Source organism: Gobius niger, assembly GCF_951799975.1.
Source record: "Gobius niger genome assembly, chromosome: 5".
NCBI classification, from domain to species: Eukaryota; Metazoa; Chordata; class Actinopteri; order Gobiiformes; family Gobiidae; genus Gobius; species Gobius niger.
In genome coordinates this window covers 28,029,016-28,054,359 of record NC_136856.1, presented here as the reverse complement: position 1 = coordinate 28,054,359, position 25,344 = coordinate 28,029,016, and the positions used below count along the sequence as shown (strand labels likewise).

Here is a 25,344-nt window from a genome sequence, read left to right as displayed (position 1 = left end):
TGAGGAATTTGTTTGTGGTTTTTGCCACTTGTTGAAGCGTGAGCTAAAATAGAACAGTAGGCTAATACCACAACAGCTTTAGGGTAGAATTTGATCTTTTGAACTTTCAGCACAGAGAAAACACAATACAGGGCTTGGGAATGTCCGTGGGCTTTTGTGACCCCAATCAATATGGGTCACTGTTCAAATCCATATGGACCTAACTGTTGTCGTGACAGATGTTAATTATTGACCTCGGTCCTCTCTTCAGTACACCTCAGCTTTGACCTACGATGCGGTGCAAGTGATGACAGAGGCCTTCCGGTACCTCCACAAGCAGAGGATCGACTTCACCAGGCGGGCCAACACCGGGGACTGCCTGGCCAACCCGGCTGTGCCGTGGGCTCAGGGCGTGGAGATCGAGAGAGCCCTCAAACAGGTAACACCACGCACCTTGCATAAGGTGCACTCATGTAAAAGTATCGAATGGGTTATTAGTTCAGAGCATTTTATTTTTACACCTCCACTGGGTCAGTGCATCAAGGAACTTTTGACCCATTTGTCAAACAGTGATGCACTATTGTCATAATGTTATGTTTTTTACCAGTAGTTCCAACCTTTGTTGTGCGGCATACACCTTGGGCCCTTATCATTTATTGTTTGAATGTCCCTTATCGCAAGTGTTGCAGACTATTTTGAACACATTTTCCAATCCAAGTTCCCCTTTGGTTAGGAAATTATACTTAAAGCCACACATGCATTAGCGTTTAAAAACAATGTCAAAAAAGTATATATTTCATTCCAGATAAGTTTATTACTGAAAAAAAGCACAAACAAAAAACACACGTCGTCTCAAAGGAGATATTCACTAAATGCCGCCAAAATATGAGATTAAAATATCTTCGGTCCGCGTCCAAATCCACTCTTTGTTTACCCACTGAAAAGGCCTTTTCTGTGTCTAGCTGGTCATTAGGAGTATGTTTTGTATTGCTGGCAACAGTAGAAAATGTTACGCTGTGTGCCTTCAAAAGTATAAAATATAAAGTAGAAAAGGTTAAATCATCAACTGGACTAGGTTTTGGTAAAGTTGAGGATGTTTCGCTTTTAGTTACAGAAGCTTCTTCTTAGCTCTTCAGGTCATAAAGGACACTCTTACCCAACTTGACCAAAACCCTGTCCAGTTGATGATTTAGTATATATAATATATAAGATATACTTTAAACTTTTGCCGGTAATGGAAGGATAATTTGTGGGCCTTTGCTGACATCCAGAAAGAAATGTATGGAAATTATCACTCCAGCAAAGTTAGCTGGACAGATAACTATCACCTAAACTTTTAGAATTACTAACAATTAAAATTCAACAGGCTCTAGTAATGACTGCTGTCATTGGTAAGTGCCTCAAACTCTGGCTAAGTGCAGTCTCCACAGAAATACCTATTCTCTTTGTCTGTTTTTAAAGTGGTGTTTTTATATGCTTGCCAGCAGCCATTATCAGGTGACCCTGCCTTTTAATTGACTGCCGTTCTTATTCAAGCGCACTTTTTTGTTTTGTCAAAGACTTGTTGCCGTGGAAACTGCAGATCTCTTCCTCGGAGGAAAAGCAGAAACACCCACTCCCTTTGCCAGCGCACAGAAATGGCAGAAAGAGCGTTCAGGAGGTTTTTTTTGGGAGGGTGTGAATCACGATTAGCTTCACCCCTGCTGAGAACCGACCCAGCATACAAGCACTGAGGTCGTCTGGAGCGTTTCGGCGCTGTCAGGAAAAGACGGACAAGTTTGCGTCCATGAGCAGCCGCTGCTATGGCATGGCAATGCAAAGTTGTGGTTAAAAGGCTGTGACTTTTCTGCGTAAACAAGCTGTGCGAAGAATATGAAGTGGCGTAAGAACGTTGTGTGTGAAATCGGCCCACATTTCCGCCAAGAGAGAAGTATTCATATGCAAATAGAGTATATCAATGAATACCAACCACAAACTGGCTGGGCACAAAGAAAACCATTGTCTTGAAATCAAACTCATGCTTGTATTTCTTTCAAACAAGGCCATACCGATCCAAAGAGGTATAAATACGACCATCCCCATACAAATGAATAGGGAAAACAGGTGCAATACCTTTTCATGGCATTTATATAACATCTGTGGCTTCTTTATCATTAACATATTATAAGATGTTGTTAAGTGGCTTTTGGTTGTGTATCTGACCCCACAAAAAGCAACAACTTAACTGAATTTGAGTTAGTGTTTAGCTTCGAGGACACTTTTAGACGCTAATTTTAAAGTAAAAAGGTCCCTAAACATTCATTAATACATTCATTAATGATTTCTAACTTGGCTATGACCTAAATGTTGTCGATGGGTTGACAACATCTGAAAACATCTGGATTGTTCATAATTTGCGGTGAACTAACTCTGACAAGTCTCCTGGACTAGCCTACTTGCTAGCTGTCTGCAGATGTTAGGATCGAACGCTGCTTCTCCTTTTTATTTCTATGGTCACAGAACTACAGTAAAAATCTAGATGGAAAAATACCTGTTGCCATGGCAAATGTGGTGGCCATGGGAGAATGGCTGAGTGGTTTCTTGAGGTAAAGCGCTTTGAGTGCCTAAAGCAGGTAGAAAGGCACTATATAAATGTGACCATTTACCACCAATGAAAGTAAAAATAAAAGAATCAGATCTTGCGGTGATTTTGGAGTTTCAGTAACACAGGGAAGTCCATCTGTCCTTGTCAGGGAATACAATCCCTGAAGTATTAACCACTAAAACATTACACTGGGCTCTGATTTACACAGAGTTACAGTGTATTTGTGTCGGCACACTGTATGGATATAGCCATCAATAATTTATACATTTATTTTACACCAATCAGTAAAAATGCAACATTATTTTTCCACTCGTATCTTCAAACATGGATGTCAGATTGGGGACACATGAAAGTCAAATGATATAAGTCAATGAAAAGAAAATGACAACCATATGTCAAGCCTATTAGTTTACATTAGTTCTTTAGTAGAATCTACAATTATTAGTACATTAGTTCCAATTGTTTACTGTGGAAAAATTATTGATCTATGCTCCTAATACTCAGATAGACACTGGCATTGCTACTTCATGTTTGCATACATGTAAATAGGAACATAGGCAGAGGTAAAGAGGTATAGTTTGAGTTTTTCTGGTTTAGACGTAGTTTATATCCTGTTTTGTCATAGTTTAGTGCCGTTTTCTTCCTGATTTGATCTTGACCTAGGCCTGGTGGTTCTTGAGCAGGTGAATTTCATTAAATACCTTTGTGACTCCCCCGCCTTTGTTTCATAGGTGCGCGTGGAAGGCCTGACAGGGAACATCCAGTTTGACCAGCACGGCAAGAGGGTCAACTACTCGGTGAACATCATGGAGTTGAAGACCAACGGACCAGTGAAGGTAACACCTCCTCCTTTCTCCTCTTTACCCATTATGGAAAGCCCACGCCGCAAAACGACGTGTACTACAGGCACCGCAAGGAGGCTTTTAATTGGAGCCATGAGAATGTGTCTAAAAACGTATAGGAATATGGAAAGTGCTGTAATTGCCCGTCAGTTTCAAAGCTCCACATGCGCTGATGGAGTTTGTTGTTTCCCGTCTGTCTCCCACAGATCGGGTACTGGAATGAGATGGACAAGATGGCCGTCACCAAGTCGGATGTCTTTGCAAACGACTCATTAGGGATGGAAAACAAGACCGTTATAGTGACTACAATCCTGGTAATTATCTCACGTTGTGGTTCCTATTCATATGATTAGCTCTACTTTTGCTGGGGAAAACTCTGAAAACTGCGAAACTCGTTCAAGAATCACATGCATTTCAGAAGATATTTGTGGAAGTCTCCTACAAGGGGAATTCCACAAATAGCAGATGATGAGTGGATATAATGCGCTCTGCTGGCAACATTATAAAATTAATTAGCAACATTGTAATATTAATTAGCAACATTGTAATATTAATTGCAGCCTTTTCATTTAGCGTATTGCAACCAAAGTACACATGAAAGGTAATATTGAAACGTATTATTTTTAAAATATATTTAAATCCTAGAAAAGATTCACAGGTTCTTATGAGGGGGACCGCTGTGTCGTCACGTCCGGGATTGGCCCCATTAGTCCAACGTCTCATTATTCCAAAAATGTCCCATTGAGTAGGGGTTAAAAAATAAAATGAGGTAAAAAAAAAAAAGAAGAAAACAACAACAAGAGGGAGGATCACTCCTATAGAGTCGTTTACCTTTTTTTTTTTTCTTCAGTTCCACACTTTTTTGAATATACTGTATATTATACAGTGCCTATACCTTTGAGGAAATCTTAGTTGCTACCGACATGGGTGACCGCATTTCAATCAATATACATTTCTAAAACTGTATTATTAAAGTGATAGTCTGTAAGATTGCAAAATAAGGAAAGAAAGACAGAAGATTCTGAAAGTTAACAATTATTCAAGATTCAAGATTTTTTATTTCTCAAACCATGTGAATGGTTTGAAATTATATTTCTCTCATCCTTGATTGTAAGCTCCAACTCCCCTCCCTCCTGATTGGACCTGGAAGCCACGCCTCATTCCCTGTGCATGTGATTGACAGGCTGGTTTACAGCAAAATTCATCACATTAGTCAAAGTGATGGCACCGGGGATTAGGTTACGGGAATCAGCAAAGGGAGGGACTTTAGAAAAAAATATAATTATGTATTATTACTTACATTATCAATTACATGCATTCTATAACATTTGTAAGACATTTAAACTTACATCACTTTAAAATGTATAAAAAAAAACATACGGTGACTGGTTCTTTATGTCAAAGTGAAGTTAATTATTTAATCAAACAAAAACAAAAAAAAGGCAAAAAAATTTAAGGACGAGTCGAAATAAATTGCCCTTTTGTGTCTATAATTGCTGAAGTGCCTTTTATTTGACATCTGCTAATTAACTCAAACAGTACTGATTTGGTATCGGTAGGCCTATTACAATACTGTGGAATTGATCCGCCTTTCTCAAGACATCGAACAATCTTTTAGCATCTTTTGTACCTAGCCTCTATTTACAGTAGACTCCTGCCATTTAAAACTCATCGAAATGATCTTTTTCAACTAATTGTCGACACCTTTTATGAATGAAAATACTTCCAACTGCTGATATAAACAAACAAAAAAACACTCCTTCTCCTCATTCATTCTTTCTCTGAATCAAAATGTCACCTGGCTACCTCTTGGCCGTAATCCGTCAGTCTGTGTTGTATTTTGCCGCCACATTTGCCATCGAAATTCCTGTCATGTCAACCGACGAGCGTGTTCCCCTTTTGCTCCGTGTCCTTTAGGAAGCGCCATACGTGATGCTCAAGAAGAACGCTGACCTTTTCATGGACAACGAGCGCTACGAGGGCTACTGCGTCGATCTGGCGGCGGAGATAGCCAAGCACTGCGGCTTCAAATACCAGCTCAAGATAGTGAGCGACGGCAAGTACGGGGCCAGGGACGCCGAGACCAAGATATGGAACGGGATGGTCGGAGAGCTGGTGTACGGGGTGAGTCGGGACCGCGGGCTAACTCAGGAGGGCAGTATGGGTGGACTGGAAGTGATCATACTGGGGAACATTCCCAACTTGGGCTGAATGATTCTTTGGAGGGGAAAAAAATGTAATTGGGATTATTCAGTTCAATAAGTGTGATTTGCTTTTGACCTCAAATCCCACTGTTCTCACTGTCCAAAGGTGTTTTTGCCATTTTTTTGTCAATTGAAAGCTTACCTCTAAACCAAGTGCATTTTCTCCAGTTCAGCTTTACCCAAATCTAAAAGGTTACAGCCTATAGTCCAGTGTAAGGCCTCAATTGAAAGTTAAGACCTACAAAACGGATCTTTTTCCTTACATTGTTGCCACTTTGTCCTTACATTTTCGACATTTTTTCATCGCTTGTTTGTTGCCATTTTGACACTTTTTTCAAGCACCTTTTAGATTTGGGTACAGCCAAACTGGAGAAAATGTGCTTGGTTCCGGTTAAGACACATGTGTCAAGGAGGAGGCCCGCGGGCCACATGCGGCCCGTGAGAGGATTTAATGTGGCCCTTTGAGGAGCATGAATTCCTGAGCATGTAAAAAAAGGTCTCTAGCCCATTCCTGTACTACGCACAGGATTTAGCTAAATAACCAGTTTGCTCACTACAGCCACTAGGGGGCAGCTTAAGTTAAGAAATGGAAAGAATTCCACTCGTGTCCAGCAGAGGGCACTGACATAATAAGAGATCAGGATATAAACAGCATATTATAGCCATGTGGTCAAACCAAATGACCAAACGGCCTGTCTGCCCCAGGGTGGCTGTGGCAACAATAGTAACTTACTGCCATTGACTGTGGAGTGAATGAATAATGACTTTATGTAGCACTTTGAGAAACATGTGACACAGGCTGATGAAGCAAAATAAGTGTAAGATTAGGGCTGCAACTAACGATTATTTTGTAATCGATAAATCTATCGATTATTTTTACGATTAATCGATTAATCGCTTGGCTGTGAATGTTGTAGGAAAATTTTATTTTTTCAATTTTTTTTATCACATTATAGCTTAGGTGGCGCTGTTTGAAGATGTGTTGATGAAGGGAAATGTTTTTTGAAGGCTCTATTAATGAAATTTACAATGTACAAGACACTACAGACCCTAAATATAAAATCAAAGTAGGTTTTCATCAAAAATACTACATTTTTATGTCATTTTTGCTCCATTTTAGTCTGTGTGAACCAGAAAACGATTAATCGATTACTAAAATGGTTGTCGACTATTTCAATAATCGATTAGTTGTCGATTAATCAATTAGTCGTTTCAACCCTATGTAAGATATTGTTAGTTTTATGAGGCCACTGTCCTTTACAATATATGGCCCGCAACTCGCCGTGGGGGCTGAACTTCGGCCCTCGACCCAAACGAGTTCGACACCCCTGGGTTAAGAGGTTTATGGCAACAAACATCGAAAATAACTAGCTCTAGGACATATGTACCATGTTTAATTTTCCTATTGCACAAAATCAGATATATCAGATTTCTTCTTTTTTTTTCATTTATGAACAACGTATTCAAAAACTAAACAAAAACAAAAATCTTTGAAGCTAATAAATCAACTGGGTCTATTCATTATTTGGATTTTTTTTCTAGACCTGCACTTCAAAAAGCGAGAAATTATGTTAAATTTCACTTTAGTCCATGGTCTGAACCACAAAGAATGACAAGTTTATGATTTCATCCCTGCCTTTTGTTTGTGTGATTCCATTTGCTGAGATAATCCCCTTACAATCAGGCGTTTTCTTTGGCATACACTTCTGCATGCATCATGTTGACAATAGCGATGTTTTCACTCTCTACGGCTGCCCGTGTTCTTTATCTGAAGAGTAAACGCACTGGGATCTCAAAGTGATAAAAATGCCAGAATAAAGCAAAAAGACAAATGGGTATGTTGTTGTTTGTGCTTGCCAAAATAAAAAATCGATGCCGAGTTAAGCATGCAGGAGAGGTACTCGTATATTCATTCTTTCGAAAAGTGTCTCTTTGGTATTCTTCAGTGTCGGATTTAGCGTAAAACCTTTTAAAGATTTGAACCTGAAGCCCTGATAGACAATAAATGGTTACAAGGCCTTTTGTTTAGAATGGCCAGTTTATTAAAATATCACCCATGTGTTTCAGCCCTTGTAGTCCTTCGTCGGTGCAAGCTCCAAATCAATACTGGTCAAACCGTTTATCTGAACTGGACCAGTTTCTAGTTAATCCGGAAATCTGACTCCGCTTGACAGAAAGGGAATTGGAATGGCTGGCGAGGCTTCCAAATTAAGATCGATATCAGCGAACGACATGAGATAAAGGCTGGAATTTACAGGACGGTGTACTGTTATGTGTTATGCATGGGTTCTTATGTGGCCTAGTTAAAAGCTGACTCCAGCCAAACACCAGGTTTAAATACGAGCGATCGCGATGTCGTCACACCTGGGCCTCTGTTAGGCAGAATTCATGTGTTGAATAAATAAAACAGTGTTCAGGAGAAGAGCAATGCTTCGCTTGCTGTGTTACACATCTGTGGTGCCTGGGTGCATCAGCTGTTTGCCCACCAGTCCCCCAAATATCCGGTGCAAATGGCGGGAGTAGACAGCGCTAGTTATCGCTCATGCACGTCCTTTTACAAAACGCTTTATTCTGATAACCCAGCAGGCATGTTAGTTACTCTTGCTCCGATGCATTCCTTTGATCAAAGTAATATGACATAGAAGATTAAATTTGTTTGACCCAATGTAATTTTCTCTTTGAACTCGACTGAATTTCGCGCAATCAAAATGACCCGGCTCCGAGGAAAGACTAAATGAATTTCGAAAAAGCCCAACTGAATCTATCACTGCTCTTAAGATGGAACTACTCTGTATTCAAAGAACATCACTTTGACTACTTACTCCTTCCAGCTTTATTTATAGAGCGCTTAAAAAACACAACACAGTCTACCAAAGTGTTGCACAAAATACAAACTAAGCATGTCATACAGGGGAATTTAAATGACAATTTCCAAATCGAATCAAGGCGTCAGACTGGCAATGTTTGGTCTGGACTTTTGGACTTTACGTTCGGTTCAGTCTAAAGTCCCAGAGGCGAACATTCCTGCACATCGTGATTCGGACAAGTTATGGGTTGCAATACTTCTTTCTTACGTCCTTTGTCTCTGTCATGTCAGAAAGCCGACATCGCTGTGGCCCCCCTGACCATCACCCTGGTGCGAGAGGAGGTCATCGACTTCTCCAAACCCTTCATGTCCCTGGGCATCTCCATTATGATCAAGAAGCCGCAGAAGTCCAAACCGGGCGTGTTCTCCTTCCTGGACCCGCTGGCCTACGAGATCTGGATGTGCATCGTGTTCGCCTACATCGGGGTGAGCGTGGTGCTCTTCCTGGTCAGCCGCTTCAGTCCGTACGAGTGGCACACGGAGGAGTACGAGGACGGCCAGATCCAAACAAACGAGTCCACCAACGAGTTTGGGATATTCAACAGCCTGTGGTTTTCTCTGGGGGCCTTCATGAGGCAGGGCTGTGACATCTCACCCAGGTATGTGGAATATGGATAAAACTGTCCCCCACACCACTCTCAAACCATTTCTTTTTCTTTGGCGAAAATTGTCTCTCACTTTCATCCAAGCTGTGGTTAATAGGTGTATAAATGGAGATATTAGGAGGCCACTGCTGCTTATTCTGAAATACTGATAAATCCTCTTGCATTTGTGACTGGGAGTCTCGTCCTACTCTCGTTTCTCTTTCAAAGTGTTGACTGGTTTAAATAGACGGGAAACGCATAGAGCTGAAGACTCTTCTATGACTTACCTCTAAAAGCCATGCCGCCTTGTGAATGCCTGATCTCTGCAGATCTTGGAAGCTTGGCCAGGTGCAATGTGTTTAGCCGCACTTCTCTGGCTACACATGCAGCTTATCACAACCGGCTATGGAGTGAATGAAGAATCCCCTTTGCTTGTGTGAGAGCACTTTGGGTGTCTTGTATCATTAAAGTAACTGATTCAGATACAACGTTTTGAGAACTTGTGCAAAAATCCCAAACTCTGCAATTACTGACAGCTTACACACCCATTATTATTATTTATTTATTTTCATTCATACATACATAGGACTCATGCACGTACATTGACTGTTGCCACGGACTAATTTCCATCCACACTGGTCTAATGTACATGTTTTAGTGGTAGAGGAAACTGGAGTACCCGGAGGAAAGCTCAATTTTAGGGGTTAATACTATGACCCCTCCAAAAGCATTTCGGTATTGCAAGTATTAGATGTCCCTGTTTAATCAAATATTAGAAATGAACACTAAACAACTGTAGTTTGTTTAGTTTGTGACTCGTGTCCAACTGTGTTCAGTTAAATATTATTCATAGATAAATTTATCTAAAGTTCTTTACTGGAGTGTTGGCGGCTCAGGTGGTAGAGCGGTCAACAGATAGTGCTTTGAGTCTCTTGACAGCCAGTATATAAGCGTAAAACTTTTTCATTAATATCCACACAAGCTACAATTGTCAAGGTAAATAAGTGGACTTCTAAATCGAGTAATTAACAAATAACCACATCTTACGGACACATGATGGTTGTTATACATTGAGCATTTTTACCTACTGTAGATTCATAAGGTCCATAGGTTACTTGTTGTGAGCAGGTAAGGTCACTGGGCGCTGAGCTCATATGTGACTGTGGTGTCCCTGGGATCAGAGCTGTTGTTATGATGGCTCCCTGTGATATACGGCCCTGTCATTTCGCATCGCATCACTCATCACAGCTCAAGAGACCCGTAAACATGCCATGGCTGTCTGCTACAGTACATGTTCTGCTGGTCTCAACCGTGCTTTAAATAAACGCTCGCTGACCACCTATGTCATGACGTCTTGCATTGTGCTTGCGTTCACCTTAAGAGACGCCTTACTTCGCTGGCTTCATTTTGTGAATAAAAGTTCATCATGGTGAATCATTATAAATGGTTTGAATGTGGACGCAAGAACATTACAGAATAGACAAGTCAAAGTGTTGTTGCTGTTTGCAGGTCTCTGTCCGGTCGTATTGTCGGAGGAGTGTGGTGGTTCTTCACCCTGATCATCATCTCGTCTTACACGGCCAACCTGGCTGCCTTCCTCACGGTGGAGAGGATGGTGTCCCCCATAGAGAGTGCGGAGGACCTGGCTAAGCAAACTGAGATCTCCTATGGCACCCTGGACTCTGGATCTACAAAAGAGTTTTTCAGGGTAGGTCTTCTAAGGTCGAGTTTTCTGACCGAAGGCGAAGACAATTATTTTGATAGATAGATAGATGCGGCGGCACTGAGGCCTACATATATGGAAGTCTCATGTTATCTGTTTGTATTGGGTGAATTTGGTCAAGTACTGGTCCATGAAAAACAAATGCGGGTGAGTGCATCAACGGTCAAAGGAGACTGGTGCTCTTCAAGGACAGGGCTGAACACTCAAGAAAAAGTAAACTAAGAACTTGTTTGTGGCGAGTGGAGAAAGCAGTCAAAAGGCAAAAAATGTCCAAGGCACTCGAGTCTATAACAAAAAAACACAGGTCTTCATCAGGGCATGTATTGGTATCGGTAAGAAAAAAATCACATTTATGGTATTTGAGCAATAAAGAATACTGTAAACAAACGGCAGGTCGGTAGGAAATTTAATACAGGTCTACTGTGTAAATTGAGCTGATGATATGCCATTGGCTCGGGTAATGAAGGCATCTCTAATTCAATCCCATCTCACACAAAGGAGCTCTCACACAATGCTTTTTCTCAGCTCCACTCTTTATTGATTGTATTACCATATTTCAGCTCCTTGCAGACTTCCACTGTTATATGGAAATATCAAGGTGGAATACCAGAAGAAAATGTTTATTGTGATGATTCAATCAATATGTTTTCGAGGTTCAAGCAGGTGTGAGATTGTTCCTAATTCAATGGGTTGTTTTTCAGTGCACCTTTATAATAGAGACCAATGTGCGTTCCTTGTATAATCTATTTTTCCTCTCTGCTTGAGTCATAACATCCAAAATTGTGTCAGTTAAAAAAACAGGACTTAACTAAAGTTGTTGTTTGTCCTCACAGTAACACTATAGGGCCCAAAACAGACCCTTGGGGAATCCCAGCTGGACTGTCAAATATAACAAATTTAAATGAGGGTTAATTGTTCTGAGTATTTTTTTTCTGTTATTTTCATCAACAAATGAAAACATTAAAGATTAGATCACTGCAAAATGTTCAAACAATTATCATTAGTGGATTTCAAAGTCTTTTCACATGGACCCCAAATCTACAATAAGCTAAAAACTAACTTTTTCTCACCCTTTTTCCGCAGCGCTCCAAAATCGCCCTGTTCGACAAAATGTGGACGTACATGAAAAGCGCCGAGCCCTCCGTGTTTGTGAAAACCACGGCGGAGGGCGTGCAGCGGGTGCGAAAGTCCAAGGGCAAGTACGCATACCTGCTGGAGTCCACCATGAACGAGTACATCGAGCAGAGGAAGCCCTGCGACACCATGAAAGTCGGGGGCAACCTGGACTCCAAAGGCTACGGCATCGCCACGCCCAAAGGATCCTCATTAAGGTGGGTGGAATAGTATAACAATGTGTCCAATGTTGTTATAGTATCCCACCTACCCTGATGTAGCTTTGCTTATTTGTCTCTGGTTTGTACACGGAGATAAGGTAACGCCAAAACTCCCAACTCCCCCCATCCTTGAGCCTTGCAATTTATTGTAAGTCGATAAATTGCAACTAATTTTAAAAATATTTTAGTGAATTGAATTTTTGGAATTGCTTTTTGACTTGAGAGAGGCTCATTTAGATTAATAGGCTGGGTCAAATTTATTCCAATTCTCCTTTTTGGTATTTGCATCAATTGACTGATACATCAAAGAAGCAGCATTAGCATCTGCTCCCGATATAAGAGTGTGACATAATCACATTCAATCAAAAAACTTTCTAAAACAAAATATAATTGAATTTGAATGTTATTAATTGGCTAAAAACAAATTTAGATTGCTCTTTTGTCATACTATGTCTTACAGTACTGTGATTTTATATGTTTTAAGACGCTTGCCATGTTCTCATGCCTTTTCCTATTTAGCAATGTCCAGTTAAAATGCTGATATAGACCCCTTTGCAGGTGCTCGTGAAAACATGGCTTTTGTTATAGCCTAGTGTAATTTTTAAAAGAAAAAGTTAGCCTATTACTCCAGCAAAGGACAGTTTCGGTTGTTTAGACTTTATCAAGAGAAGTCCGCGAAGTTCAAAATAACAGTAACATTTTTCAAACTAATTTTGATTTCCTATTTTTTTGTAGTCGCAAGGCTTTCATTACAAATTTCTCTAATTTCTCTTAAACTACACACGTCTGTCGTTTTTTTATTATTAGTCCTCCTTTTATTCAAATACTTACTAATACTCATAGGTGATTTTTACAAATCAACCTCCTGCAAAAGGGTGTATATCTTTATTACACTTAGAAATGAAATTTCTATATGTGCTAAACCCATGCAGTACACTCACTTATGTAACATGCTAACTGGATTTTCCCTTTACGGAAAATATTGGCCAAACAAAATTCCCTATATCAAATCTAATTGTGGCACTGCTTGGGTTTCAATGATTTTTTGCAATCACTGTGTCTTAAAGATGAATATGTTTGACCTATAGGTAGCGGGGTTAGCTTCTAGAAATGTTGCATGCTTTTGACATATCATGAAGTCTAACCATTTCTCCCCATTACTGCTGTTTTGCTGTCTCTCTTTTAGTGGAGTCAATGCCAGACACTGTTATTTGTACTGTTTTATGGATGTGAGTACGTTGCTATAGCCACAAGCCCCCCTTTTAGTCTTTTAGCACTATGTCCTCCATGACCTGTAGTCCAAATTCTACCACCTTTAAATTTTGTAATGGTAGCCAATTTTACCTATTCTCCAAAACGGGGGGGACATAGTCGACCAGTTTGATGTGGATAATCTCTCAAATTGAGTGCTAGACAGACGAATGCTAAGAAGTGGCTCAACCCTGTCTTACAAGTATGTTTTATCGTTTCAAGAAATGCGGTTAACCTCGCAGTACTAAAACTGAATGAGCAAGGCCTGTTGGACAAATTGAAAAACAAATGGTGGTACGACAAAGGAGAGTGCGGCAGCGGGGGAGGTGATTCCAAGGTCAGCGCCAGTGAGCAAAGTGGTAACTCATTGCCAACTCGCAAAAAGAAAGTAAGCAGCAAACCAGCACAGGAGCCCGATTGGCACTGACAGCCGGCCGCTCACCTGCTGAATCAGCCGGCGACCCGCTAGATTAATCACGCACTAGCAGTCAGTCTGCAAAAGCCTAGACTAGTCCCCCCACATGAGTCTTATAACCCCTGACTCTCCCCATTGGCATGTAATCTGTCGCCCTTGCTGCTTACTTCAGGCGATACGTTAATGCACATTTGGCTCTGCAAAACTCGCGTTTGCTTAGGCCAAATGGCGCATCAACGTCGATCGCCGCCCCGTAATGAACGAAGAGAAAGAAATGTAAGAAAAGAGAATCAAAGAGAGGAATTAAGTAAAAAGTTAATGTAATAATAACATAAAATAACATTGATAATGTTATTTATGTTATTTCCCACGTGAAGAACGCCAGTAAACCTTGCAGTATTGAAACTCAGTGAGCAAGGCACCTTAGACAAGCTGAAAAACAAATGGTGGTACGATAAGGGTGAATGTGGATCCAAGGACTCTGGAAGTAAGGTTAGTCGCTGCAGGTTCTACATGTGATACAAGCACACTCATGATTATTAGTGGGAATGACCCCATTTAAAGTAATGATAAATCATTTCAAGCCAATGCACAAATAAAGCATGAGATGCCTTGGTAAGATGTAATATACTAATGCCTGCAGACCTACTAATGATAATTCAGTAATGCATGCGTTGTCATTTTTGATATGTGCACTCTTTTATCAAAATGATATCCTTTTTTTTACAGTTCATTATCGCAAAGCTTTTTTTCCTACAAAAAAAGCTGACCTAAAAGTATCTTAACTGAATTGGGCTTTACTTGCTGCAAACTAAACAAAAAATCCGGACAGTGATTGGCTAAATTCTGGACCATCTATAAAGGGTGTCCAATGTCTGTAATGTTGTATCTGTCTCACTGTCTCTTTACTCGTCGTCGTGTCCTTTGTTTGTGTCAATCCTAGTGTGGCAGCTGATTTTTTATTTTTTCTTCCCACTGTGCAAATAAATAGGAATCCACCTCACCACCTTAAACCAATTTACTCCCAATGAGTTCCACCTTAAATTGATCCTGAGTGATTCTCTTTCCTCTGTTGACACTTGTTTCTTTTCCTTGACACTCACCTCTGTACTGTCCATTCCTGTGGTGACTATGGCTCTTCTCACTCCTTCACAAGCAAAAACTAAAATGCGCACCACTCAAAAAACGGTAGAGACCCATGTATGCGTTTGACCCCCGTCAGGGCATACATGGGTGAAGCGACGACCAATCTTTAATGTGTCAGGATTTAGGCACCCAGGTGTTTGTAGAGAACAGCTGATTAAGTTGTCGTCGTGGCTATTCACACCCACTTGCATCATTTAACACTAACCTGACTTTTTTCTGCTGATAAACTGTATGACAATTTAGAGTATTGTCCCTGTCCAAATGTAAGCTAGTGGAATTAGCACTTTTGTGATCTAAAACCACTAAACATTAGTTAACTTGTCTTGCAATGGAGGCCTCTGGAAAAGTGGTGCATGTCAAGACTCCAGTCAGGTCTGATAAATGGAACATGCCCCAACCACGCGCACCATAGGAGGAGTATTTATTGTCTCCGCATAGTGGTAAAACTTTGTGGGTCCAATCTTCCGCCTGGCACAATAACACCGTTGGTGCAGACAAGAATGTCATCTTGCATGCAAACAAATGGCGCACCGGCACATGGGACATTAGGTAGGGAACCAGCACTTTACATTAGCATTGCGTGCAACCTCTTGTACTTCATTCAGCATTTAGGCTACATCCTTTATACTCACAGGACTAAAGACAAACTTTGTGCGTTAAATTGTATCCGTGTCCGAGAGAAAGAGAATATACTGACAGCCCCGCCCTTTCCCTGATTGGTTAAGACAAGGTTTTACCCTTCAACTTTTAAAATGATGTTGGGAAGAAATCACTTAAATGTTAAACTAAGGCAAAAGAACAAATCTCAAATGTGAGTAGGTGATTGTGTACATGGAAGTGAGACCTCAGAAATACTTCCAGAAGTCAATTGCTCTGAACATTGTTCAAATGCAGGTCACAGCTGTGTCATGCAAATGAGAAGCCATGTTTGAAACAAATCGCTAAAGTCTTCTTTTATGCATGACACAGTTGTGACCTGCATTTGTGTACTGCTGCTTTTGTGTCCAGAGACCTCTGGAAGTGTTTCAATGACAGCCATCTTTGATTCTTATGATTCTTGTGTTGTAGCTTTCATTGTGGGGTGGCTAGTGGGGAGGAAAGGGTGAGAGTGAGGTGATATCTTTTTTTGTTCCCAGTGGACGCAAATTATCATGAGATGTCAAGTGGAAAACCTGTTATAAATATCCAATCAAAAACGTATGGGTGTGAATAGCCACCATCCTGCCATGTCTCCTTCCACCTGGGTGCAGCAGACACAGTAGTCCGTAGAAAGGCTGTGCTCCCCCTCGTCTGTGTGTGTAAGTAAAGGTGTTTGTAACAGCTGAGCCCTCTGTGACGGGCAACCCCTGTAAATGGTCCTTACTCCGCAAATTCTTAACAGTAACCTCCAACACATAGACTTACTCTGCCCTGTCCTGCACATGTACTGATGCATTCCATTTGATACTAACACACTTTGCTTTTACTTTAGTGCTAAGGTACACACTTTGTTGTTGTCCCGTTCTTTTTGTGGTGTTCAAATATTGGCTGTAAACTTTCTTTGCCGTTGTGGTACCTTTTCGTGCGTTCTCAGTTCTTTTTCCTATTAGTGATTTTGTGTTTTGTGTTTTTTGTTGTTGTTGTTTTTTGTTTTGTTTTTTATGTTCACATTTAAATATTTAGACGTGACGCCAATGCCAGGCCCTAACCGCTGTTTCGTGTGCACCCCACAGGAGAAGACAAGTGCCCTCAGCCTGAGCAACGTGGCTGGGGTCTTCTACATCCTGGTCGGCGGACTGGGTTTGGCCATGCTGGTGGCTTTGATTGAGTTCTGTTACAAGTCCCGAGCCGAGGCCAAACGAATGAAGGTGGCAAAGAATGCACAGAATATTAACCCAACTTCCTCGCAGAATTCACAGAATTTTGCAACTTATAAGGAAGGTTACAACGTATATGGGATCGAAAGTGTAAAAATTTAGGGGGTAGGGAACGAGGCTTTCATATAAATTCCCCCCAAAATGCACGCTTTTTTGGCTCCATCCGTTCCATCCTTCAGTGTTAGTGAATGAAGAGGTTGGCCAAAGTACCGTATGTATTGGTGACTTATAATTTACTGAGAGAAAGCGCTATCCCCTTTTTAATGCTTAAGACTGTGTTCGTCCATTTAAGTTTCCTTGCAGTTTTAGTCATTTTCATGTATGGATGTTAAAGGCCACGCCTGCTCTGTCTTCCATCTTCACGTCTCCGCTCTAATGCTTGCAATGACCATGCATAACCTTATCTTACATGATCATATGCACATGGCATTGTGATAACCCATTGGAGTCACGTTTTTAAGTTCTCATCGGCATTCCCACGTTTTCTCAACTTATTGCTGTGTACTTACATTCAGTATGTTTACATGCAGAGCTTAGTCGGACTATGGTCATAGTTCGATTAAGTCCTGGAACTGGTTTTCTTGCTTTTTGAAGAGACAACTGTAGATCCTATGCTGCATCCATGTGGTTAGTAGTAGCACATTTTCAAAACAAAATAAAACTTAAGACAGAGATTTATTAAGTGCAATTTTTTCTTAAAACACATGTATGCAGCATGACATGCTTTTTCTATTACAGCATGACAAAAATAATCAGCAACTTACAGAAAGGAAGTGTGACCCAAAATAAATATCTTCATGGATCAAAAATGCACGAGTTACTCAAGGCTAATGGCTCTTTATATATTTTTTCATAAAATTATACATAATACTATGGAGCATGCTAAGCACACTTCTTTGACCGCCAATATGCTGCACTTACGATTGCAATTGGAGGGTCTTTACTGTATTTTGAACAGAATTTCATTTGTTCCAATTTCCCCTTCAAGTTTGTGTGCTGTCACCAAAAAACTTACCTTTGGGAAAAAAAATGCTAACATGCCTCAGTGTAACCAGCGATACGAGCAACAATCAAAAAGGCTCTCAAACCAAACTTAACTTAAAATGGACATATCATGATAAATCTGAACCAAATTATAAATGTATCTACAGAAGTGTTTTTGCTTTATTTGTGAAAATGTGGGTAAATCTTGTTTACGCGGTTGTTTCCTCTACTACATAAAGCATTCTGATGTTTTTCCTAGAGTTTGTGCACAATACACAGAATCTTGACATGTCCTACGGAGTTTAAAGTCCATAAACCATCACTGTACCCATCCTTCACTCAAACTGCATTCACTACGGCATGATGCCGATTTGTTAGCATACCATTAGCAAATGGTGGCTTCTATGTTGTGTTTAATGGTTAAAGGGGAGTTATTATGGCAATTGGACTTTTTAGAGCGTATTACCATGCAACAGTATTCTCTCATCAAAATCCTGGAGCTGTGTTTTCAACCCACTCACGCAGCTTTGCGTTATTGTTGAATCTTCTCTAATGACTATTCGTAGCACCGCAGCAGCAGCTCTCAAGCAGCTCCCCCTGAGGTCCTACGCTTAATCTTTTAATCGCGATGCAAAAACACTTGCTCTAGCTTCACTAGAGTCACAAGAGCCGCTCCGACTTTTTTCCCTCTTTATTGAAACAGCAGTGCAGCGTTTTAGATCAGTATGGCTTTCTCTAACTGACAAAGTGTAAGATAGTTATAACGATTAACGATATGTTTGACATTACCGAATATCTGCAAAAAGCATAATACTCCCCTTTAATGCCTCTTACTGCCAGCAGACGGAACTCCAAGCAACAAACTAGATAAGAGAGCAATCTGTACGGTTCATCAAGGTTTACAAGCCACAATTATACATGATATGTCCACTTTAAAGAAATAAACAGGGAATATTACTGAAGCCTTTGACATCAACGGCCAAAGTCAACTAGGGAAAATAGATTTCGTTTTCTAAACAACTTGCATGTAAACATACTGATTGTTTTGTACTGTCTTGGATGTGCCTGTTGGTCGCGGCTGTGCCCTTTACATGATGTTTTCTCATAGATGACCTTCGGGGACGCCATGCGCAACAAGGCCCGGCTCTCGGTGACGGGGAGCACGGGGGAGAACGGCCGCGTCATGACTCCAGAGTTTCCCAAAGCCGTGCACTCAGTCCCCTACGTCCGGCCCGACATGGGACTAAACGTCAGCCTAACCGATCTCTCCTGATCATTGACAAACTACTGAGTGCCTTACAATGGTTTCAATAGTGTGGGATTCTTTTTTTTTTTTGTTCTCTTCAACTCTGACCCTTACCTTCGTCTTCGTTCCGGCGCTTTTCCTTCTGTCCGTGTGGTGAACAAGCGCTGCGAGACGGGGCTTCGTCTGGCCGATCACAAAGACTGGTGTTGTCGCGCTCTATCGCTTTTTCTTGGGAGTGGAATTACGTTTTGGAGCATAAAGGAAGGTGCTCCTTTTTTTTTTTTTTCCAAACTGGTGACACCATGCTTTTCCTCTCTGTGCGGACTTTAGGAGATGGAGATGAGGGCTTGACAGACAGCTGTGGGGGATTTGTCTCCATTTGTGTGTTCGCCAATTCAGGTCTGTCCAGAACACTGTTTTCTGTAGCCACCACCGCCAAACTGGATTTTCAAGCACACTTGATATCATCTGCATAAAGATGTGAATTGTCATTTCTAAGAAAATCTTGGGGAAAAAATGTTTATTGGGGTAAAAAAAAAATATTTTTATGTATTTTCACAAAATAGCTTTTAAATACCTGCTTACATACTGGTTGAATATACATAATGTGTGAGTATTATGAAAGAAAAAAAATACTTAACAGCTTCTATTCATATTTTTAAAGCCAAAAACATTGCGAGTTGTTGAATCATGTAATTAATTCCTATCCTAATCTTTCCTGTATATTTTCTTGTTTAACATTGGTGTTGATATGAACTCTCTGTCAATGCTCGACACTTGGACTTCTCTGTTTTTCGCGGACGTTTGGTGCAGCAATTCTTTTCTTTCTTTCTTTCTTTTTTTACTGTTGCCTTTGTTCTGTCTCTTTGTTGGCTTCAGTGCTCTTGCTGTTCGTATTATTTCTCAAAAGGGCCAGAGTTTGTCGCTCAAGCGCAACCTGTTTACACGCCATCGATATATCGGAGAGTCAGTGTCGCGAAGGAAGGCTTCGATCCCGACATCGGAAAAAGAGACATCCTCGTGGTTTTTTAACGTGATGGTCTTCAATGCCAAACCTAGTCACAGTGCCAAATTCTATATGGTATGAACTATATTCATGAATGGTATGAATATAGTCTTATAATTAACCAGTCACTGTCATCTCAGTGAATGTAAAATCACTGTAAACCTTTTTGTATCTAGGTGTACAGTACAGTCGGTGGCAATGGCAGTGTCGAGACAATAGCCTTTCTGCTTTGTTTCTCATGTTCTCCATGTACTTTCATATTTTTTTGTTTGTTTTTGCATTGACAATAAAGTAGCACCAGTTGCATGTTACGAAAATAATGCATTTACGTTTACTCATTAATGACAATTTTTCCGTTTAAATGTCGTGAGGTTCGCTGTTATAAAATTGGAGTTACACTATTAGACTATGTAATACAGGTATACATATATTCTGCACAAAAAGATGAAAAGGAGAAAAAAAAAAGTGACCCTCTGTCCATGAAGGGTTATAAGCATTTGAAAGAGGACTTATTTATAAATGAAATTCTAGTATTGTTTAGGGACGTGCAAATGGGCACTTCTGACTCTGCCATGTTTTCTTCACCACTCAGACAGACTCCAGTGTACGGCAGGTTATTGCTGGTTACTATCATTTTTGTATTCAACTCAAGCTTCTACTGCGTATGGTTTCATGACATTACCAGGCTATTCTCACAGACATTTTGTATATGGAATGTGTGCTATCTTGTTTATTTTTTGGGAATCTTTCTAAATAAAAGTGACTGATTTCTTGTTAGCTTTGGCTGCGGCGTCGTTTGTTCACAATGGTGGTCGAGCTCAACTAACAGCAAAAATAACCTAAAAAAACGAATGCTCACTAAATACAAGCCTTGATACTCAATCACAATTGAAAAAATAATAATAAAAAACAAAAATAAAGTTCACAGCATTTTTACTATAAGCATGTGATTAAAATATTTGTGATGATTTACTGATGAATCATGTTGTTTTCAATGAAATGATTCATTCATATTTATGTTGATTTTTCATCTGTTATGTATTTGACCAGAAAGAAATGTTCATGTTCTCTCTCTCTCAACGTGAGATCTGTAATTTGTTCAGGGGTGTGATGCAAAGTATAAGCCCTTTGGGGTTTCTGTCACACTCCATCACGTTTTATTCTTTATTTTTTATGTAATCAAAATTTCTGTAGTTATTTATGTGAAAATAACAAAATGACAAAATAACCAAATAACAGCTCAAAAACATCAACCAAAACATTGAGACTCACCAAAAACCTGAAAAAGAAATGAGTTTTGAGACAGAGAAGCCTCTGCCAAGGCCACAAGGTTCAATTTTGGGACCATTGTTATTTATTATCTATATTAATGATTTTGCTTCTGTTTCTATGACCACCTTTCCAGTTCTTTTTGCTGATGATACCAATCTATTTATTTCTGACAGGGATTTAAAGGCTCTGATTAAAAATGTAAATCATGATCTTCAAAATTATTCAGAATGGTTCAGAGCGAATAAATTGTCATTAAATGTTAATAAATCTAATTTTATGTTGTTTGCTGGTAATAAAACATATGATAAAGATCAAATTAAAATCTAAATTAATAATGAAGAAATAAACAGTGTGTCATCGACATGTTTTTTAGGAGTTCAGATTGACGATAAACTGTGCTGGAAGGAACAGGTCGAAAAAGTTTGCAAAAAGATAACTAAGTCTATTGGAATCATAAGTAAAATTAGAAACCTAGTAAATCGTAAATGTCTGTTAACACTTTACTACAGTCTTGTTTATCCCTATTTAAATTATGGTAATATTGTTTGGGGAAATACTTTCACCACTTACCTAAACAAAATTTTCATTCTACAAAAGAAGTTTGTCCGTATAGCTACTCTTTCCAAACCTGATGCTCCAAGTGCACCTTTGTTTTTTGAAATGAAACTCTTGAACATTTTTGATATTAATACTTTAATGACTTGTACCTTTGTATTTAGATCACTGTATGATGAGGACTGGCCTTCGTATATAAAACATTATTTTATGCATAACCATCAGGTTCATTGTTATTCTACAAGGCAGGCTATAAAACGGCACCTTCATCTGCCGTTATATAAAACATCTCGTGATCAACGGTCAATTAGATATGATGGAGTTAAAGTCTGGAACAGACATATCCATCTTCTGGATTCCTCCACCTCATTATACATGTATAAAAACAAACTAAAACAAAAATTAATGGCTGAGTATTTGTCTTGAGTACAGAGCAGAGACTCATAAAGGAAATGATTGTATGAGTATTGTATATTTGACACGTTGTATTTGTATTTGACTCTGTATTTTTGTACTATGTAGTTTTACATGACTCTGATTCTTATTTAATTGTTTACTTGGGAGTGGTGTTGTTATAAGCCTAATGGCTTCTACCTCTCCCATGCACATGCTATTATTATTATTCATTATTTTGTTGTATATTCATACATCCGAATGGATGCTTTTTGTGTTCTTTTTGACTAGTTGTGCTAAAGTGCCAAATAAATAAAAAAATAAATAAAAAAAAAATAGTCACAAAGTGCATTCGCATGAAACAAGTTGAACATTCACTCCATCCTCAGTTGTGGTAACTACGTATGTAGCTTCCGTTTCCTCTAGGGGAGACTGACAGAACCGCTGTCGCGACTGCGCCAACGGTCCCTCTGACCAACAACATTCACTCACACACATGGTAGGGGAAACGGGAGTACCCAGAGAAAACCTACGCAAACACGGTGGAGAACATACAAACTCCACATAAAAAAGCCCTGTCCAGGTGGGAATCGAACCCAGGACCTTCTTGCTGTGAAGCACGAGCGCTAACCAGCGCGCTATCGTGTCGCCAAATTAGACTATGGGTCACGTTTCTGAAGCATGCGGGCAGCTCTTTGATTTTAGGACACATAGAGTTCCAAAGAGAGCCAGGAGACAATGGATGTCTGACACAGGAGAAGTTTATTCACCATCAGTACGGGACTTGGAGACATGAACTCTGCACTTTGTGGTTGTATTAGTCATTCAAGTCCAACAATGCTTCCACAGAAGAGGGTTTAAATAGAGGCGGCACCAAAAGAGAGCCAAGAATGCCAGTAAGGCTTTGCCAAGGCCCATTGATTAGTGTGTAGCAGAAGGCTTCTGTAAGGCTATGTTATGCCAATGGGAACAGATTAATGTTTGTCAGGGGCAAATAGCCTCTATTAATAAGGAATGCCAGCACGAGAGTTGTCCATCATAGGCTGCGCAGGGGCTAGAAACATACTTGGAATGATACCAAAACCTGATCAAAAGCATGCTCCCCCTTCAAATGATTGAAACAGTTTCGATTCCGAACTAAATCTTGTCTTTTTGGACTGTTCAAATCATAAGATGACTCCGTACTTCCAGCACTCTGTTCGCAGAGGCTGAATTAAATTTGGATGTAGATGAGCCCTGCTCCTTCTGCCGAGTGTTAATGAATGTCACACGTCTCCGTCAAGACTCCGCCGCCCTCTGCCCCGTAAAGATAATCCCCGGTCTCTCACACAGCCCGCATGCCGCTCCGCTGTAATTTACTGTTTTCCCTCACACCTCAGCATAATTACATGCGCACATTAACTGTACATTATGTGGGACCCCGGGCTGTATGCATCCGTTATACGTGGAAAATACCCCCTTTAGAAAGAGCAATAAGGGTAAATGAAGTGTGCGCTCTGGGCAATGGCAAAGTCATAAAATTAAATGACAAAAAAATAAAAAGATGACACATTGCCGTCACATTAAAGTTTGCAATTTCAACAAGCAATACGTCAAAGCTGCAAGTAATTCGGTGACAATACTTTAGACCTTTCTAGTCTTACTGTTTCTTAATGTGCATTGAGTGAAATGTCCCGTGAAGTGTGGCTTTTGAGCCTTCACAAACATTGCAATAAATGTATAGAATCAAACTGTGTGGTGACACTGCCATGTTTCTGTTGTCCCAGGGCAGCTGTGGCTACTTCCACTGAGTGTGGGGAGTGAATGAAAAACGGTCCACTGCGGTTTTGTGAGAGGCGAGTGTGCTGCGTGTACAGTAGAACTGCAAAGTGTTACTGCACATCATGCCCAACACTATCTGGCTGTGTTTAAGACTGCTCATCAAAGGTTTAAGTGATAGTATGTAAGATTGCAAAGTGAGGAGTGCGCGAAATAGCCAACCCTACAGTTGACGTCACAAGGCAAGACAACAGGTGACATGTATCACGTTCGGGTGGGCCTGGTGTTTAATCACGACGTTCAGCCAGGGCCTTTCGTTGTTGCTGCCTCGATAACTCCACATCTGAGAGCGTTGCTAATATCGGCCCATCATTCTTGGACGTAGGACCTTTCCCACTGATGAAATGCAGAGAACAAATGTGCGTGCTACCTTTGATCTGCTCCACACTTTGAAAGTCGTTTGTTGACATAAATATTGCCACTGCCTTGCCTCCTTCGCTTTTGTTTGGCCCATTCTCTTTCATTGTCATGTTATTGTGGATCTTCTTCTTCTTCTTCTTCCCGGTTCACAGGAAAGCTCGTCCCATAGGTGAAAGTGATGGCACGGGGGATATTGATTAGTGTCAGTGCCAGGCGCTCAATTATAAACTATCTAATACATTTGTTAAAAAAAATTACACCTACAGACAATCACTTTAACTTAAAGGGACTATACAGAGTTTGAAAATGTTAAAATTAAGTATTTTCCTCCCCCTACATGCTTCAACAATGTCCTAATGTGTAGAATGAGCTCGGACCTGTTCACCACAACTGCCTCTAAAATCCTGCACTGTCATTCAAAAAGGTGTCGTGCCGTCATGCACGAGCTTAATAGCTTAATAGCTTATAGAAGGTGCAGTTACACGTATGACCTGAGGTGGCAGTAGTGGGTGTAAAATGGCTAACTTGCATCTGGCCCCTTTAACTTGGTGAAATATACCAAATTCACAATTAGCATTTATCAAAATATGCTGCTTATAATTTGTAAGACATGCTTCACCACATCATTCTTCTACCTCTGCCAAACAGCAGAAATGACTGCTTTGTTTTAATTACAGCAGGAGCATTTGCTTTTCGAATAAGGCTGTTTGTTATATGATTACATATATGAGGTATGAGAAAAAACCAACAAGTCCTCCAAATCCATACGACACTAGTGGTCAGTTGTCTTATCCCTTGGTTACGACCATGTAAGACATTTGCTAAAACAGCGCCCCCAAGCTCCCATTGAGGGTATGTCCATTACATGTAACCCAATTCAGAAACGCAAAGAAATAAATCACAAACTTGCAAAATTAGCCCCACGT

At 40.2% G+C, this 25,344-nt stretch overlaps 1 protein-coding gene across 8 annotated transcripts in view; it reads left to right on the top strand.

Moving 5' to 3' along the window:
- The window catches only part of gria2b (glutamate receptor, ionotropic, AMPA 2b), a 100,543-nt gene extending 79,746 nt beyond the window's left edge, over positions 1-20,797 (top strand). The window contains exons 7-16 of one of the 8 annotated variants that reach the window (XR_013792915.1): positions 251-418; positions 3,295-3,399; positions 3,612-3,719; positions 5,323-5,529; positions 8,707-9,074; positions 10,569-10,767; positions 11,866-12,113; positions 13,590-13,704; positions 14,160-14,274; positions 16,641-16,775. Coding sequence is in view for 6 of the 8 variants with exons in the window: in XM_079557259.1 (XP_079413385.1) it covers positions 251-418; positions 3,295-3,399; positions 3,612-3,719; positions 5,323-5,529; positions 8,707-9,074; positions 10,569-10,767; positions 11,866-12,113; positions 14,160-14,274; positions 16,641-16,775; positions 18,877-19,041 (1,818 nt within the window). In the remaining 2 variants the exon portion in view is untranslated. Of the gene's footprint in view, positions 1-250; positions 419-3,294; positions 3,400-3,611; positions 3,720-5,322; positions 5,530-8,706; positions 9,075-10,568; positions 10,768-11,865; positions 12,114-13,589; positions 13,705-14,159; positions 15,326-16,640; positions 16,890-18,876 lie in introns of those variants that run through there. The other 7 variants (XM_079557259.1, XM_079557258.1, XM_079557261.1 and 4 more) reach the window with 7 other exon arrangements.
- The last annotated feature ends 4,547 nt before the right edge of the window (positions 20,798-25,344 follow it).